Here is a 15,883-nt window from a genome sequence, read left to right as displayed (position 1 = left end):
TTCATTTTGATTTTTCCAGTTATAGGTCAGACCAAGATAATTGTTTTCCCTGGCCAGAAAGAAAGGTGACTTCAGTTGCTTTTTTCTCTTCTGTAGACCCAAGGCTAATTCTACCATTGTTCTATTCTTGTTTTACTAACTTGTTTAATTTGAACAGATTTGGGATTTTGAAAGAGATTTCAGAAGAGAGAATTGGCAACAATGACTAATCATGTAATAGAAAAAATGCTTTGCTTTAGAAAATCTCTGAAATAAGGATACACAAACCAACAGAAAGTATATTTCTTTTGATATTGATGCTTTAAAAGTTAAAATATTTTTATTTGTCTTAAACACAAACAGGGATGTATTGTTTTCATTTTGCTCCTAAGCATTACTTCAAGTGTACTTATATGAAAAAGTTAAGTTAAAAAAATGACTGCTCTCCGGTGGTGGGATTCAAATACAGTATATGAACAACCGGTTCTCTGTGTGGATGCCACTTCCAGAAGTCAATTCTGGGCCTGGGCAACAAAAAAATTAGCTACCGGTTCTGCCAAAGTGGCAGAAGAGGCTGAATCCCACCACTGCTGCTATCCTTATTATAGTTTGAAAATAGCCAATGTGGGAATACAGAATTTAAATTATGCTTACAATGGTAGGCTTTTAAAAGAGCATATAGTTTCCTAAAACATGTTTCTAAAATTATACAAATATTGATATTTTTAAATGGACCCCTATTTTTATCTTATATTAGAGAACACTTTTATCTTGAAGAAACAACTCTGATTTGCTTTTGCCCAGGTAGACCTTCTTATGAAATATTTTGAGAATTTGCACCCCATTTGTCAGCATTTTAGAGGTTTAATACACCATTTTATGGTTTGAATCACCTCCCTGCATTCGTTTTCCTTCAAAGTGAAGTGCAATGTTAATATGTACATAATGTTGATTGACAGCTCCAGTTGGCAGTTTTGACTTCTCGTCTAGCATCTCTGGTGCCAGAATTAGAAGAGTCACTGATTATTTCTTCAGCTGTCAGTCAGTCAGGCGGATACTACTATAAGATTAAAAATGGATAGTGTTTTTTTTAAGCAAAGGAGAACAAAATGAATGAATGAACGAACGAACGAAGGAATTAATGAATATTCTTTAGTTTAGTCACAGAACAGCATAGCAAATGAAGATAAAACCATAGTCGCTTTTTATGCAAGAAAATGAGATAGATTCCACAAACACTGACTGTGAGAAAGGCATGATAGGAAGCTGTTATTCCCAAAAACCAATTTCCATAACGGTCCCATCTGCTTGTATTTTTTTTTAATAATTAAAAAAAAGCATTTTATTTCTTGGGCACACATGGGATTTTTATTGCTGGCCTTTCCCTCTTTTTCTGAATATATTTAGATTATAATAGTAAAATATAATACTAATTAAACTTGAAGAAGAATGTATAGAAATAAGGAATAAAAAAGTGCAAGGAAAAGAAAAGAAAATCAGTGAGAAGAAAGAGAAAAATAAGAATATAATAAAGAAAGAGAAAATGTGTATTAAGAAGTGATTTTTTTCACAAGTATAAATGTATCGATGTAGTACAAATGTAGTGATTTTTCACCTCCTCTAAGGTTACAAACATTTATCATTTCACTCTATATCACATCTCTTATCTATAAACAACTCCCTAAAGCAACATCGTTTAACTTATGATGTCAGCGGAAAGTCAATAAAGGACTGCCAAAACTAACAACATGTCTTGTTTTAACTTGGATCAAATAAACCATCCTTATGTTCCTTCCTTTTACTTGTATCAGTCTAAGCTTTATTTCATTTAAATATTGTCATAAGATTTGATTTCTCTTAATTTCTTCTTTGTCTTTTTTCACAGAGTTCTTCAAGGCTTTAACAAGCCTCTTTTGTAAATCCTATAGAAAAAAATTATTCATTTTACTCTTTGGTTTGTCATTTGTATTCCCCTTTTACATTTTAAAATCTCACGCAGTTTCTTTTGTAGATCTAATGAAATACCTCTTTCTAAGTAATATTGGTCTGTCAGACCAATTTTTGATACCTCTTTAGATACCATCTTCATCTTGCCAGATAAAGTTTGTTCTACAAAATACTGCAATAGTGGAAAAAATCTTGAAACATTAGACAGTAGATCAGTTAGCAATCTCATGGATATTTTCTATTAGCTGTGTCCTACACAACAGCCATTTTATAAGTCCTTGTTTCTAAAATACAAAATTTGCCATCAATCCCACCTAAATTATAAATCTTGCAGTAGAAATCTTACAAAAGAACAACATATGCTTATTTTTTACTCACACATTATCAACTATTATTAATCTATAGAGATTAGGCATCTGTCTGAAAGAAGAGAGACATGTATTATTGGACAATGGTCGCTCGTTAGAAGTTTTTTTCCATAACTTCAAATTTAGCAGATTAGTGGTGTCATGTCATATTTTCTTAAGATCTTAAGATATTACTCTTTAAAGAAGATTAACATCATTCTAACATATTTTATATTTAGGGTTATGGTTATGGTTATTCTTAAATGTGTTGGAAAATTATGATAAAAACACATCTTTTTATATGTTTTATACAATTTTTTTTTCCAATGCAACTTTATCATGAATATCCTTATACAGGTAGTTCTCCATTTGGACCCAGAATTTTGATAATTGCATGAAGCAGCTATTAAGTGAAACAACATGTGGCTGCTTTGTTCAATGACTGGAATCCTGGCTCTCCCAGTTGTGGCTGTTAAGCAGAATGGCACAGAGAGCCTCAGCCTCCCACAATACCCAGGAGGCCGACTCTCTCCCTGCTGCACTAGGGAGTATGATTGAAGAATGAGAGCATTTGATAGCAATTTTGTCAGAGTGGAAATCCGTTCCCTTGAAAATTTCATCGCATGTTGGAGGAATGGACTTCCAATCTGGCAAAATCACTAGTGAATACCATCATTCTGGAAGGCTTAGAATGCTGGCCTTTTTGCCAGATTTGAGATCTGGTTTCTCCAGAGCATGGGAGGATTTCTGCTTGTTACAGGGGGTAGGAGGAGAAATCCCTTGGCACACTATGGCACTGGACATCAAATCCAACATCCCTCTGCTTGCAACCTTTCCTGCGGGCTTTCCCATTGTCTTTCTAGGGAAGCCAATAGACAAGATTGCAAATGGTGATTATATGATCACAGGGCATTTGGCAACCAGTTGTAAATATGAACAGGTTGCCAAGTACCTGAAATGGAATCATGTGACCAGGGGAATTGGTATATCATATTACAATGGTTGGGAGTGCATTATAGACTGTAAGGCATCTGTTTCCAAGGCTGTTGCGACCACAAACGATTGTTAAACAACCAGGCATAGTCTAGCACTACATGTAGTTGCTTCTAATCTATGATTTATCTCTGGGCAGCTGTGCCAAAATGTAACAAATTACTTAAGTTATTACCACTACAGTCTCAGATTCCCATGGTGTAAGAAACATTATTAATATATATTTGTATTATTTCAGATAAATGATCAAAGAACGAAAGAGGTGATGATAAAAATAGAAAAGGGAGGGGGCAGGAAGCTGTTCACATTCACTGTTTGCAGACATTTACCTAATATAATTTGAAATGCAACCATTTTCAGAAGTTCCTGTTTAAGATTAGTTACCAAGTAACTGTCTTTTGTACAGAGTATACTGTAGATTTGACATTAATTTAGTAGGATATAAAGAAAAGAGGGAAAGAGACATTTCTTTGGATGTATTTTTATTTTAGGAATGGTAATCTTTAAGGTAATGATTATGAATTCAATGCTTGATTAGAAAACTCTGTATTAATGATATTTAGTAAATATGAAATTTAGATTTCATAAAAAACTTACTGTACAAAATGCTAATATTAGTTAATGCCACTATTCTTTGTTTTTCATCACTGAAGTCTCTATTTACCGGGTTAAAACATTACTTTTCTTACTTTTTTTTGTTTTGTTACATCTTAATCCAATATGGGGTAGGATTTGGTTACCATGTTTGTCTTGAAAACTGAAATTTGAAGACAAAAATAGCAAACTATTTTGAAGTAGGACAATTACAAATAAATGTGTACAGATGGATAATTGAATATGAATAAAGATACATAGAGGACAAATGCACATAAGATTTGAAAAACCTTGTTTTTAAGAGGAAACTGGAAATGGCTAGGTTGCAGAAAAGAGACTTGTCCTCACACCTTCAATATTTTTATTCTTTCTGATTTTTCATTATCTGTTTATTTACCCTGTTTCTTTGACAGCTCACTGTATTGATAAATGCATTCATGGCCGTTGCATTGCTCCAAACACCTGTCAGTGTGAGCCTGGCTGGGGTGGACCCAACTGTTCAAGTGGTAAGTCTGCATCTGTTGCTGTCAGTCTTCTATTCTGTCTGTTCTGTTGCTCTCCTTTGCAGGGAGATTAAAACACTGTTGTGCTATAGTTCTTCAGCATTTGAGATATCACTTCCAAAGTTATAGAATGCATCACATGTGATATTGTCTGTCTTGTTGTCAACTTATTAAATACCAACATTGCTTTATTGTATAGTATATTTTTAACAAATTAAATGGAGAAAACATCTGAATCACAGAAAAAATGTTTTAAACATAAACGATTAAATAATTTGATCTCTTCCATTCTGGAAATACGTCCTGTCAAAATTCTAGCAGAATATCAGCAGGTAATGGACTTAAACCCAATTTCCATGCCCAGGTTTCAAGCTTTCTGCTAAAAGTTATTTTTATATAACTAGAGTTCACTGTAAAGGTTGTAAGATTGACGTGGTAGTAAATTGCCCAGTTGTTCTATTTTTACTGTGCAAGTTTTAAAGAATCAGAGAACTTGAAGAGAAGAGGGCTGCCTCCAATCAATCCCTAGAAAAGAAAACCCTTGACTCCGTAGATTCAGAGAAAAGAAGTAATTGCAGCAAAAGTCAGGCAAGGTCTGAAGCAAAATACGTGTGAAGAAACAAATTGAAACTAACATCAGAGCCCACTCCCCCAGGAGCCAGGCAACCAGAGTTCAATCACTGGCCAGGAAGATGTTTTTGGAATGTCTCTGATCCAGGTGCATCGCTCCTCCTTTGTGCCTGCCGATCCTAGGACGGTTTGCCTTGAACATGTTAAACAACCCAAACTGGCCTCTTTGAGTCCAGGCCTCCCCATTGCTTCTCAGAAATTCCGGTTTCACATCCTGCACGCTTCCCCTCCCAAATATCCATTGCTTCCCCCCCACACACACACATTTCCATGGTACCTGGCAGCAAGCTTGAAAGAAAGCAAAGATGACCAGGCTAACAACAAGTTATTAATTCAAGCCTTATCAAGCTGTAGTAAGGTGGAGTTGACCTCATGACTAATGATTTCTTATTCTTAAAGGAAGACCAGCCTGGTGAGGTGTAAAAGGTATTGTTTGCTGTAGTAGTTAAAAAGACCAGGTTATAAAGGGGAACTGTGAGTTCTAGTCCCACCTAAGGCACAAAATCAGGTGGATCGCCACTCTCTCTCAGCCATAGGAAGAGGACAATGGCAAGCTATTTCTGAAATCTTGCTAAGAAGACAGCAGGGAGTTGTCCAGGCAATTGCCAAAAATCAACACTGACTTGAAGGCACATACACAAAAGGTGCCAGGCTACGAACAGGGAGTTCAAGTTTTCTCCTAGGCAGAAAAGCCAGCCGAATAGCTTTGGGTCAGCAATTCTCTCTCAGCCCTAGCAAGAAGGCATTGACAAGCCACTTTTGAAATGTTCCCAAGAAAAAGTCATGGATCTGTTCATATAGTTATCAGGAGACAAGATGTTCTTTAAGGATCAAAACAATAACAACATCCTTAAAAGGAGCAGGACACCAGAAAATATTGCCTTGATTAAACAGTGTGCTGAATGAAATAGAACAAATTGTAATAAGAGAGTGATATTATTGGTCAGTTGAAAGAAAATTTGTGATTAAAATTGTTCCAAAAGGAATGTCACTCCTCTTGGAAGATCATGTTTGCAACTTGTAGGTATTTCTGATTATCCATGCATTTTCAGATATCAAAATATATTAAAGAGTATTTAATATATTGATTTCAGTATTCCTGAGCCAATCACAGTTGCTAACATTTACCCATGCTTTGGTTCATCAAGACCAGACTATAGTATGTTCTGTTTGGGGCATTTTTTTTGATAATCCTGAAAAGTTTATTTGATATAGTTTATGATGTAACAATTAATTAATAGATGGTGACCGAACAATATAATCTTTACACTAAAAGTTTGTTTTCTCTGCTATGCTACTTCATGTTTAAAGCTGTAAATGTCTTAGGACAGCCTTTCTCAATATGTATGTCCTTCAACTATGTGGATTTCAACTCCCAGAATGCTCAGCCATGACCATTCTAGCTAGAAATTCTAGGAGTGGTAGACAGAAGCACATCCAGATTGGGAAAGACTGATTCAAGCCTGGCTCTAAGAAAATGTCTGTTTATGAAACCCATACTGTACCTCCTTTGAAGATGTTCCTGCCTAGTTCATTTGATAGGCACACAAAAAGCATATTTTCCAGCATCGCTGGTTTAAAAGTATTTTTTATCACTGAGTTATTGTTATTGTAATTTGTATCCATTTAATTTTTTTAAATAAATTCATCATATATTTATTCTTCAGTGTTGTTGGTTACAGTATTAACAACAGCTAATACACCAGTGACAAAATTATGATATATTGGCTTCAGAAACTGGTGTATGTCAATAAGAATGATGTTGAAACCACATATTTGTATGGTACATTCTTATTTCTCATACAAAAAAAAATGTTTTCACCTTTTCTTCTTATAATTTGGAATAACTGAGGTCTATCTATGTTTTGGAAGATGAAATTTTATTTTTATTCTTTACATGATTAATACATTAATACATCTATTAATATATTAATACATGAGAACTAAAATACTCTGTTGGCAAATTGGTTAGTTGATTAGTAATTTTGCTCTCCCTTAAACTGTATATAATGTGTAAAGCATTTTTTTTTCTGGGGACATAGTCCTAAAATTTGTTTTTAGAATAGTGTGTAATAGTGTGTAACAGTAACAGCATTCTACAATGCTGTTAAAAGTTATACTATAAAACAGTGTTATACTGGCTGCAAAAAGTTTCAGGCAGAAAATAAACATTTCTGATTTTTACTTAATTGTATATCTTTCTTGGTGACATTATAGAATTTTTTCAGTATTTTTATTAGTGAAATCATGGCTTTATTATTGAATTCAGCAAAATGCTTCAAGTAAGCATATGTAGTCCTCCACTCAGTCTAAAACTAAAAATGCATTATTTTCTGACTATCTGGAGACTGGCTTTTTATGTTTCCTGTATCATTTATGCTGGATTTAAGCTTATTTTATTCTTCCTACCTTTCCTTTCCATTTCCTCTTGATGCCAGTTTCATCAGGTTCAACAATGCAAATTTTGTCCATTTACAAAACAGAATTATGAAGAAGAAGTGTTGTTGCTGATTCCTAAGCTGAAAATCCCCTGGGATTTTAGTGATCCCTTATAAATAAGGTGACCAACTTTTTTACAATGAGAAGGAGGACACAAATAAATTGAAAAAAAAAATATCGTAAATAAAACATTTTATTCATTGCAACAATACAGAATACACTATAATATGATAAATGCATAATAAAAAACATTTGTAACAATAACAATTTATATTGTAATTATGCTTACATGCCTATTAATTATTATTTAAATGAGTACAAAAGAAGAACTGTCCTCCCTAAAGGAGGACGATTGGTCACCTTATTATAAAAATTTTTGCATACTTATTGCAGCTGACTTGAAATGCTAAAAATCTTTTTTTTTCAAAAATTACTTTTGTAGGGCACTTTAGGATAGAAAATACAGCTTTGTTCACACACTGTGAAAGCAAGATTTTGTAAGTAAGAGGCCTAGGCCCTAGGCTGCCAGGCATGCGTCCACTTAACCATAGCAGACAAAAGGGGAAATGAGAAATTGTTTTTATTGCATTGTATTGCTCCAAATGTTATTTTGTTTAGTGATTCCAAAATGAAAGGACATATTTAGCTTGCATAATTGTATAACACTTCCCTTTGTTACTGCCACTTTATAAGATATTCTTTATCATAGTTTTTTCTTGAGAAGTACAGGATATTTTGCTCAAAAAACAAATAAAAGATAATGAGAGGAAATTCTGGGAAGTGTCTATGAATATCTGGAATTTATTCATATTATAGATTTAATGTTCAAACTATTGTGCTGATTAAAAAAAATAGGAAAAAGGTATGTCCCAATCTACAAACAAAGCAGGATTGAACTTAATCAGATACTTGTTCTAACATATAAGAACTATAACCCAATTTGAAATGAAATTTTTGTTTGTTCATAAATTCATATATATTCCTATCATTAAAGGGTTCAAAATCAGCTGGTGCCATTGTTTTTTTCAAACTGAATATTTTACCTATCACAAAAAACCCCATTATTATTAATTATAAAATCATTGCAACTAAATGTTATATCCATAGATGTTATTCCAGAGTGGAATCCACCAGTGGAATGAAGTATCCATGTTGACTTCATAACAGGACTTATTACTTCTGAATGTAGGAAGTATATAGGCTGGTAGAAGGAAACAGTAATCAAAACATGATTTTGAAATACTTTAACCCTTTTGTTATCTTTACATGTTACTGTTCAGCATAGCTCGTCTATTTCATGAATAAATTTTAAATAACTGCTTTTTTCTCAGTAAGAATTTAGTATTGTCGCTTTTGAATTCTGTTTGTAGGTCAGAGTCAAATTTACCTAATCATATCTGTTAATACATTTAATTTTGCTGAAATGTCAGCAGTGGTGTAGGATTCCTTTCCTTGAACCATTTTCTTGATCTAAAACAGCAATTCTATGCAATTTATCCAGACAAGAATCTAACTGAATTCAGCGGATCTTAATCAGAAGAATATTCTAGCTTACTCATCTTTTCATTTGATAGTAACTGTATAGGGATAAAACAAAGTGGCAGATGTGCTCAATTCATTACAAGAATTTTGGAGACAGTTGAGTTACAGTAGCAACTGAAAGGAGCATTACAGTACTTTGTCCTCTTAAAAGCGTGTTCCGGTATAACAGAAAGAAGTGAGTAAAGGGCAGACAAGAGGGCAAAGGTTAGAAACTTGTGTCTGGTGTGTAATTTAATATGTAATGGGAGGATGACTTAACTTTGAACTTAGTATTGTGAGACTATGGTTAGATTGGGGCCAATCCCTTTTTCGATTTTCAAACTAAAAAAAAAAACAGCTGCAGTAAAGTGATGGTTTGTTGTAAATATCAGTAGTCTTCTATCCCTTGTAGGGCAAATGGCAACTAATGGAGTTTGTTATTATTTAAGTCTGCTAAGTTTGAACTGATCTATTTGTTTATCAGTTTCCTATCCTATCCTATATTTCATTCAAATTGCCAAGTGCAGGATGTATCTCTTTTATTATCAAATGTAAAAGTGTGAAAATGTGACATAGACAATATCAAATTTATATTTCAACATGATTTCTGAGCTGTATAGAAGAAATAATCTGATCAATTTAGATTTGTATACTTTCTCTGTATCTCCATGTCTAAGTCATGTTAAAAAAATTCTCAACGTGAAACCTAGGTTTAGTGTTACACATTAACTTGGGAAACAAAAATGCATTGTAGCTGACACATTTTGGTCCCTTTCAGTGTTTTGATTATCAGTGGCCATATGTTTATTTTATAACAAGTAAAAAGAGACTCAGATTATTCCTTTACATGATGTCTTACTTGTAGTTGCAATTTTAATTTTACTTACTTGTTAAAGTAATATTAGATATTACTTTATAATATATAATAACATTATATATTACTATATAATGTTTATAATGTTGTAGTAGTTAAAACTCAGCAATTATATTACAGTTGCATAGGAAGCCAAAGTAAAATGCAATGCATAATCCTTAACATAACAATCCCTGGATTTTTGCATAAAATCTGTTTCATTGCACATACTTTTGTTGTTTTCCTGCCCCCCTGAGGTTCTCCATGCCATCCTGAAATTATCTTCTGGAAAACGCAATGAATTGTTATATGATTATAATTATTGTTATCACTTTATGGAAAAATTAATGCAGCAAACATACTTTAAAATGTATTCAGTTATTAATAAATACTTGTACTAAGGCCTAAGAGAAATTCAAAAAAATAAAATAAAATAAGATAGCATTAAAAGTATCATGTCTTTTCCCAGATGCTACTAACATTTGGAAGGGTTTCTAGTCTTTTAGTTTTTCCAGTCTTTTTTTTACCTGGAATCAGACACTTACTTCCCAGGCCAGGTGAAGATTAGCAGATATTACATGAATAGATCTTACAGATTTCACAACTGGATTACTTTCTATACATAAACAAATGATACTGAACACTGAATTTTTCATCAATGCTGCTGATGGGATGCCATCAGGATAGCTAAAGGAACATAGACTTATTTTCTCTCCAAGCACCTTGCTGATGCTTCCCAGAATCTGCCATCAGAATGAACCACTTCATCCACTGAATGATTGAGATAGCACTGATAATGTCATTCTTCTTTTCATAATGGCTTTGGGCCTACTTTAATGTAATACTAAAGCTTTGTTTTTGTCTCTAAAAGAGCCAAGTGATGTGCTATAGTTTCCTAACTTCTCAAGTAACTTGATTCCCCCCCCCTTTGCCCTTTCTTTTCTACTCTTTCTAACATCAGCCACTATTTCACTGCATTTTGTCTTTCATGCTGTTCTAAACAGAGCTCTTTTATATCTTACCCTGAGGGTACACTTGAACTATCTCAAACATCGAATTTCTCACATTGCTCTGCTTTGTAATAATTAGTCATAGAATCAGTGAACATTTGCGTTAACAACTTAATAAGCACATATTACAAGTTTGAACATTCTTTTGAACGAAAAATTAATAGTAGCATGGTACTAATACATTATTTTATGCTTCTGCTTGTCTTTGGCCCATCAAAAAATTAAAGATGTTTCTAGTGCCTGAAATGTATTTTATGAAAACAGATAAAAAGAATGCCATGTTACTGAAAATAAAATTACTAATATGAAATAATATATCTGTACAAATATTTCCTGTTCAGTAAAGTATTTGACATTTATATTCTGACACGAAAACAAGTTATTAAAACTTTATTCTCTGTATATAATAGATCAATATCATTTGAGGTTAACAGAAAGCAACAAGCCATCCCTTGGAATTTGGATATCAGTTTACAATTTTGTCCAAATTATATTAAAAGAAAGATTTCTAAAGCAGTTGGAAAATTAGCCACAATAAAAGCAATTATGTGATAATTATAATCTTAATAAATGTGATTAGAGACTCTCTGTTCAACAACAGAAGTAATACAAAATGATGATGATGATTTAATGGATGATGAGAACATGGAAGAAGAGAAGTAAACATATATACACAGTCCATGTAATTATAAGTAAACTTCTATGGAGGTATAACAGTGGCCTCATAACTGGCTGTCCAATTTAGCTCCAGGCGATTGCCTGTGGCATTGCTTCAAGCATATTTTCTAGGTAACCAGAGAGCACATGTCATGGGCAATCTTGCACATGTTTAATAGTTTGCACATCAGCACCACAATCTCAACAAGGGGAAATCTTTTCATCTCCGCTGATACAGGGCAGAGGCATTTCTTCCAGTATCACACCTAATTCTATTCAATTTCAACCAGACAAAGCGAGGCAGGTCAAAACCAGGTGGTTTGGTAGAGGGATCAGTAATGGTCAGGCCACAAGAAGATACCTTGGACCATTCCTCACTCCAGGTATTTTTGGGTTTAAATTGGGTAGATATTAAATGAATATCTGTTTTCCAAGATGGCCTACAGGATTTCAATCTTGTGATGGGCTGTGCATTGTCCTGGTGAATAGGGAAGGCCTTGTTCAGCATCATTGATCATAGCCAAATAAGAGCTTGTTGTTGTCTAATGAGGGGTAGTATGATATTGCTAAGTATTGGTAACCAGTGCAGAGGAGTGGGAGCAATAATCACCAGCATCCATAGCATTCCATAAGCTATACATGCTCCCTGGGTAGTGCTAAATGGGTGACAATGACCAGACGCAGCTGTACTGCCCTTTGGGGCCTCACTGCCATGACAAACGGAAGTGCATAAAATCAAATACAAGATTATTATCTCTTTTTTAAAGACAGGCAGCCCATCTAGATTTCAGGATGCTAAAACATACTGAGTTCCACATGTGTGTCTGACAGCTAGAGTACAACCATTATAGTAAAAACTGAAGTTAACTGTACGCTAACTTTATAAGGAAGTTATCATTCACACTTAACAATACATCTAATCCTTTTTAGTTAAGACCATAAGAAAAATCCTGCTGTTTTCAGGCCCACAGTTCATCTAGTACAACATTCTTGAGTTAATGTTCACAAATACAAACAAGAAGCAACAAAATGGAAGCAGCTTTTAAAAGAAATCATTAAGACTACTAGGTGCTGATAATTAGACCCTTTATGAATTTAATTTGTCCAGTCCCCTCTCATATAAAATTTAGTGACCATAACCACTTATGATGCAGAGCATTCTATATTTCAGTTCTGCCATATTTTAATTTCAATGACAAGTCTGAAGTTTAACACTAGGAAAGGTAAAATACCTCTCCACATTTTTTTATATTATGATTGCTTTGCGTCTGTGTTGTGCTTTTAATAATAATAATAATAATAATAATAATAATAATAATAATAATAATAATAATAATAATAATAATAATAAAGTTGGAAGGGACCTTGGAGGTCATCTAGTCCAACCCCCTGCTCAGGCAGGAAACCCTATATCATTTCAGACAAATTGCTTCCAGTCTCTTCTTAAAAACTTCCAGTGTCGGAGCATTCACCACTTCTGGAGGCAGGTTGTTCCACTGGTTAATTGTTCTAACTGTCAGGAAGTTTCTCCTTAGTTCTAGGTTGCTTCTCTCCTTGATTAGTTTCCTGACCACCATCACTTTAAGATAACATTTATTTATTTTACAGTTTTTAAATAATGCCTACTCAGATGAATCTGGGTAATCTATTTGATAAAACATAAGACTTAAAATTGTTCCAACATACTACAGTCTTTCCATGACAAGCTGTTCCATCTTAATCATTTGGGTTGTATTTTTTGCCTGTTATTTAGCTGTGCAATGTTCTTTTTTAAGCATGGTAACCAGAACCATATACAATTTTCAAGAGCAGATTTACCATAGATTTACTGTATACAGAGGCATTACTGTATTACCTTTTAAATTTTTTCATTCCCTTCCTTATAATTCTAAGCATGGAAATTGACCCGAATTGGACTTTCTGAGATGTTATCAAGATAGGATGATGTCATTAGGTGGAGCCAGTCTCCATTGCCCTCTGATTCACATTCTTTGTGTAACTTTTCTTAATGCATCTTGGCAGAGTCTGTTCTCCCACTTATTCTCTAGTTAGGTGGGCAGGTCGCTCTGGTACCATTTTTATGAATTTGTTGTAGATTTTCATCCTGTTCACAATTCCAGTTGTGAACTGAGAAGTGCAAGATTGCTTGGCAGAGTATCATGCAAATAGTGGCTTGTTACTCCTGAGTAGCCTGGTGCACTTAAGTAGATCAGCAATAATATCCCATCTGTGCAGAACAAGTTACTACACAGTGGTAGAAGATAAAAGTCCTTCTGAGATAAAAGTCCTTCTATGGCTTTATGTCTATTAACAGCTTAATTGTAAATTCTTTGTATCCTGAATTTTAGAATTTGGGTGCTTTGACCTTAACTAGAGCTGTAGCAGTGTTTTGCTGCTGATTCTTTAAATCTTTCTACAAATACTGTAACTATTGCCTGAAGCCCGAGATTGGACTATGATCTTGTCTTTGTCCAGACCTGGGCATTTTACAACCTGTGCGTTAGTTCCAGTCCAGCCTGTGGTGTCAGCAGCATTGATGGCATGGGGTGGATATCGGCAGTGGGGAGTCAGAGGTGGGGATGGGTCATCAGCAGGGGGGCCTGGGCTGCATCAATGGAGGGTTTGGTGGCAGCAGGGTCAGGTAGATTGACTTCAGTGAGGGGGCAAGCCAGTGGCGCAACGTTGGAAGAGGGGGCAAGACAGCATTGGCAGAGGTGGGGAGGCAACATTGGTGGGGCAGGGCAGCAGCAGTGGCACTCCACAACAGTCCCAGTTTTTCATGTGGCCTCTTGGGAAAATGAATTGCCTACCCCTGTCTGTTGGTATCAATTTATTTATTAATTTATTAACGACATTTATATGACCATTGACCTCACACAAACAGATTTTGAATTAAACAACACATAAATTTTAAAAAAATATTATAAAAATAAAATGTCATTATTAAATGATAATATTATCCCAAAATTTTAAATATATAAATCCATGGAGAGAGCAAGAATATTAATAACAGTAGAGTCATCTAATAATATTCCAGTTTCCAAACATCCCCAGGCCTGTTGACATAACCAGTTCTTGAGGGACTTCCTAAATAAGACCTGGAGTGTGCAGCAGCAATCTGCACGCTCTATAAGAGCAGAGAACTACTGCCACTTTTACTCCCTTTACTGCCACAAGGTAATCCTTGTTAATGCTATGTGTGAAATCATGAATGAGATACATATTCTATTACTTAATCCATAAATGACATATAACCTCTCATCTTCTCAGCCTTCCTTCTTCCTTCTTCTCAAATATAGAATATATATTTGTATATCATAAAAAAAAGAGCTAGGTCAGGACATTTGTAAGTCTGTTGCCACCAACAGGGTAAAAAAAGTGCACTTAAATCTACTTTAAATGAGAATATCCTGTTTTTACTGAATTCAGACAAATGAACAAACTTTATGGTATTAGGGCTACCAGATTTAAAAAATCTGGATAATAGCAGCAAAGAGTGAGTGCTAGCCTGAATCTCTTTGCTCCTATTTAATGAACACATTTTACAGCCTAGATCAGTTAGTTCTACATTGTATTCTGAAATTTCAAGGAATTTCAAAAGATGTTTAAGGATCCAGCCTCCTGATAACAGCACAATTCTAGTTTCCTGGAACATAGTAATAGTGAAGATGTCTGATAAAGATAAAATGTAAACTGCTTTATGAAAAGAAAAATCATCATCCATAGCAGGAATCAGCAATTTCTTTTTGGCATCCTAATACCATTATGCTATTTTATATTAAACATCTGAAAACATACAAGATCACAGTTGAAATCTTGTAAGTTCTGTTATAAAATGATTGAATCTCACGAGATCCTACAAGATCTCAGTATATTTTCATGTGAAAATCTTGACTTTAGAGATTTAAAAAACCCTTCAGCTGGACCCCTAGTTCCCATGTATATTGAATAGCTTATCTGTGGTCTATATTGACTGATGGTAGTTTTCTAGGATGTCAGATCCCCTTTTTCCTAACACTATGCCCAGGATTGAATGTGTGATCTTTTGAATGCAAAGCATGTACTCAGGAACTGAGCTGATATTTCTTGTTAAGTCTCCCAGCGTGACAGATAACAAAACAGAAACAAAACAAAACTCCATGTCTTTTTACTTTCAGAGCGTATGTTTATTATGGAAATTTTCAGACACAATCTTCATGCTTCCCTGCAGTGTCATTTACCATCAAGAATGTCTGTAAAGGTCTTGTAAAGTTCCATACTGCCAATTATTTTTCTCACAGGATCTGGCAGATGCAGAAGAGAGTAGAAACAGTAGTTTTTGGCACTATTTCTGTGGGATATTCACACGAGGTACAACCTCTGCCAGATTCTCAGAGAAGCATTTCGTTTTTAATCAACCGCTGAAAGACT

At 34.4% G+C, this 15,883-nt stretch overlaps 1 protein-coding gene across 2 annotated transcripts in view; it reads left to right on the top strand.

The window, feature by feature from the left end:
• MEGF10 (multiple EGF like domains 10) overlaps nucleotides 1–15,883 on the top strand; it is a 68,772-nt gene that overhangs the window by 3,852 nt on the left and 49,037 nt on the right. For both annotated transcript variants that reach the window (XM_015821430.1, XM_015821422.1), the window contains exon 4: nucleotides 4,274–4,366. In XM_015821430.1, coding sequence (XP_015676916.1) covers nucleotides 4,274–4,366 — 93 coding nt within the window. The remainder of the gene's footprint in view (nucleotides 1–4,273; nucleotides 4,367–15,883) is intronic.

Source organism: Protobothrops mucrosquamatus, unplaced genomic scaffold, assembly GCF_001527695.2.
Source record: "Protobothrops mucrosquamatus isolate PMUCROS unplaced genomic scaffold, P.Mucros_1.0 scaffold_164, whole genome shotgun sequence".
Classification (NCBI taxonomy): domain Eukaryota; kingdom Metazoa; phylum Chordata; class Lepidosauria; order Squamata; family Viperidae; genus Protobothrops; species Protobothrops mucrosquamatus.
The sequence above is the reverse complement of the archived record's forward strand: the minus strand, read 5'-3'. Positions and strand labels throughout refer to the sequence as shown.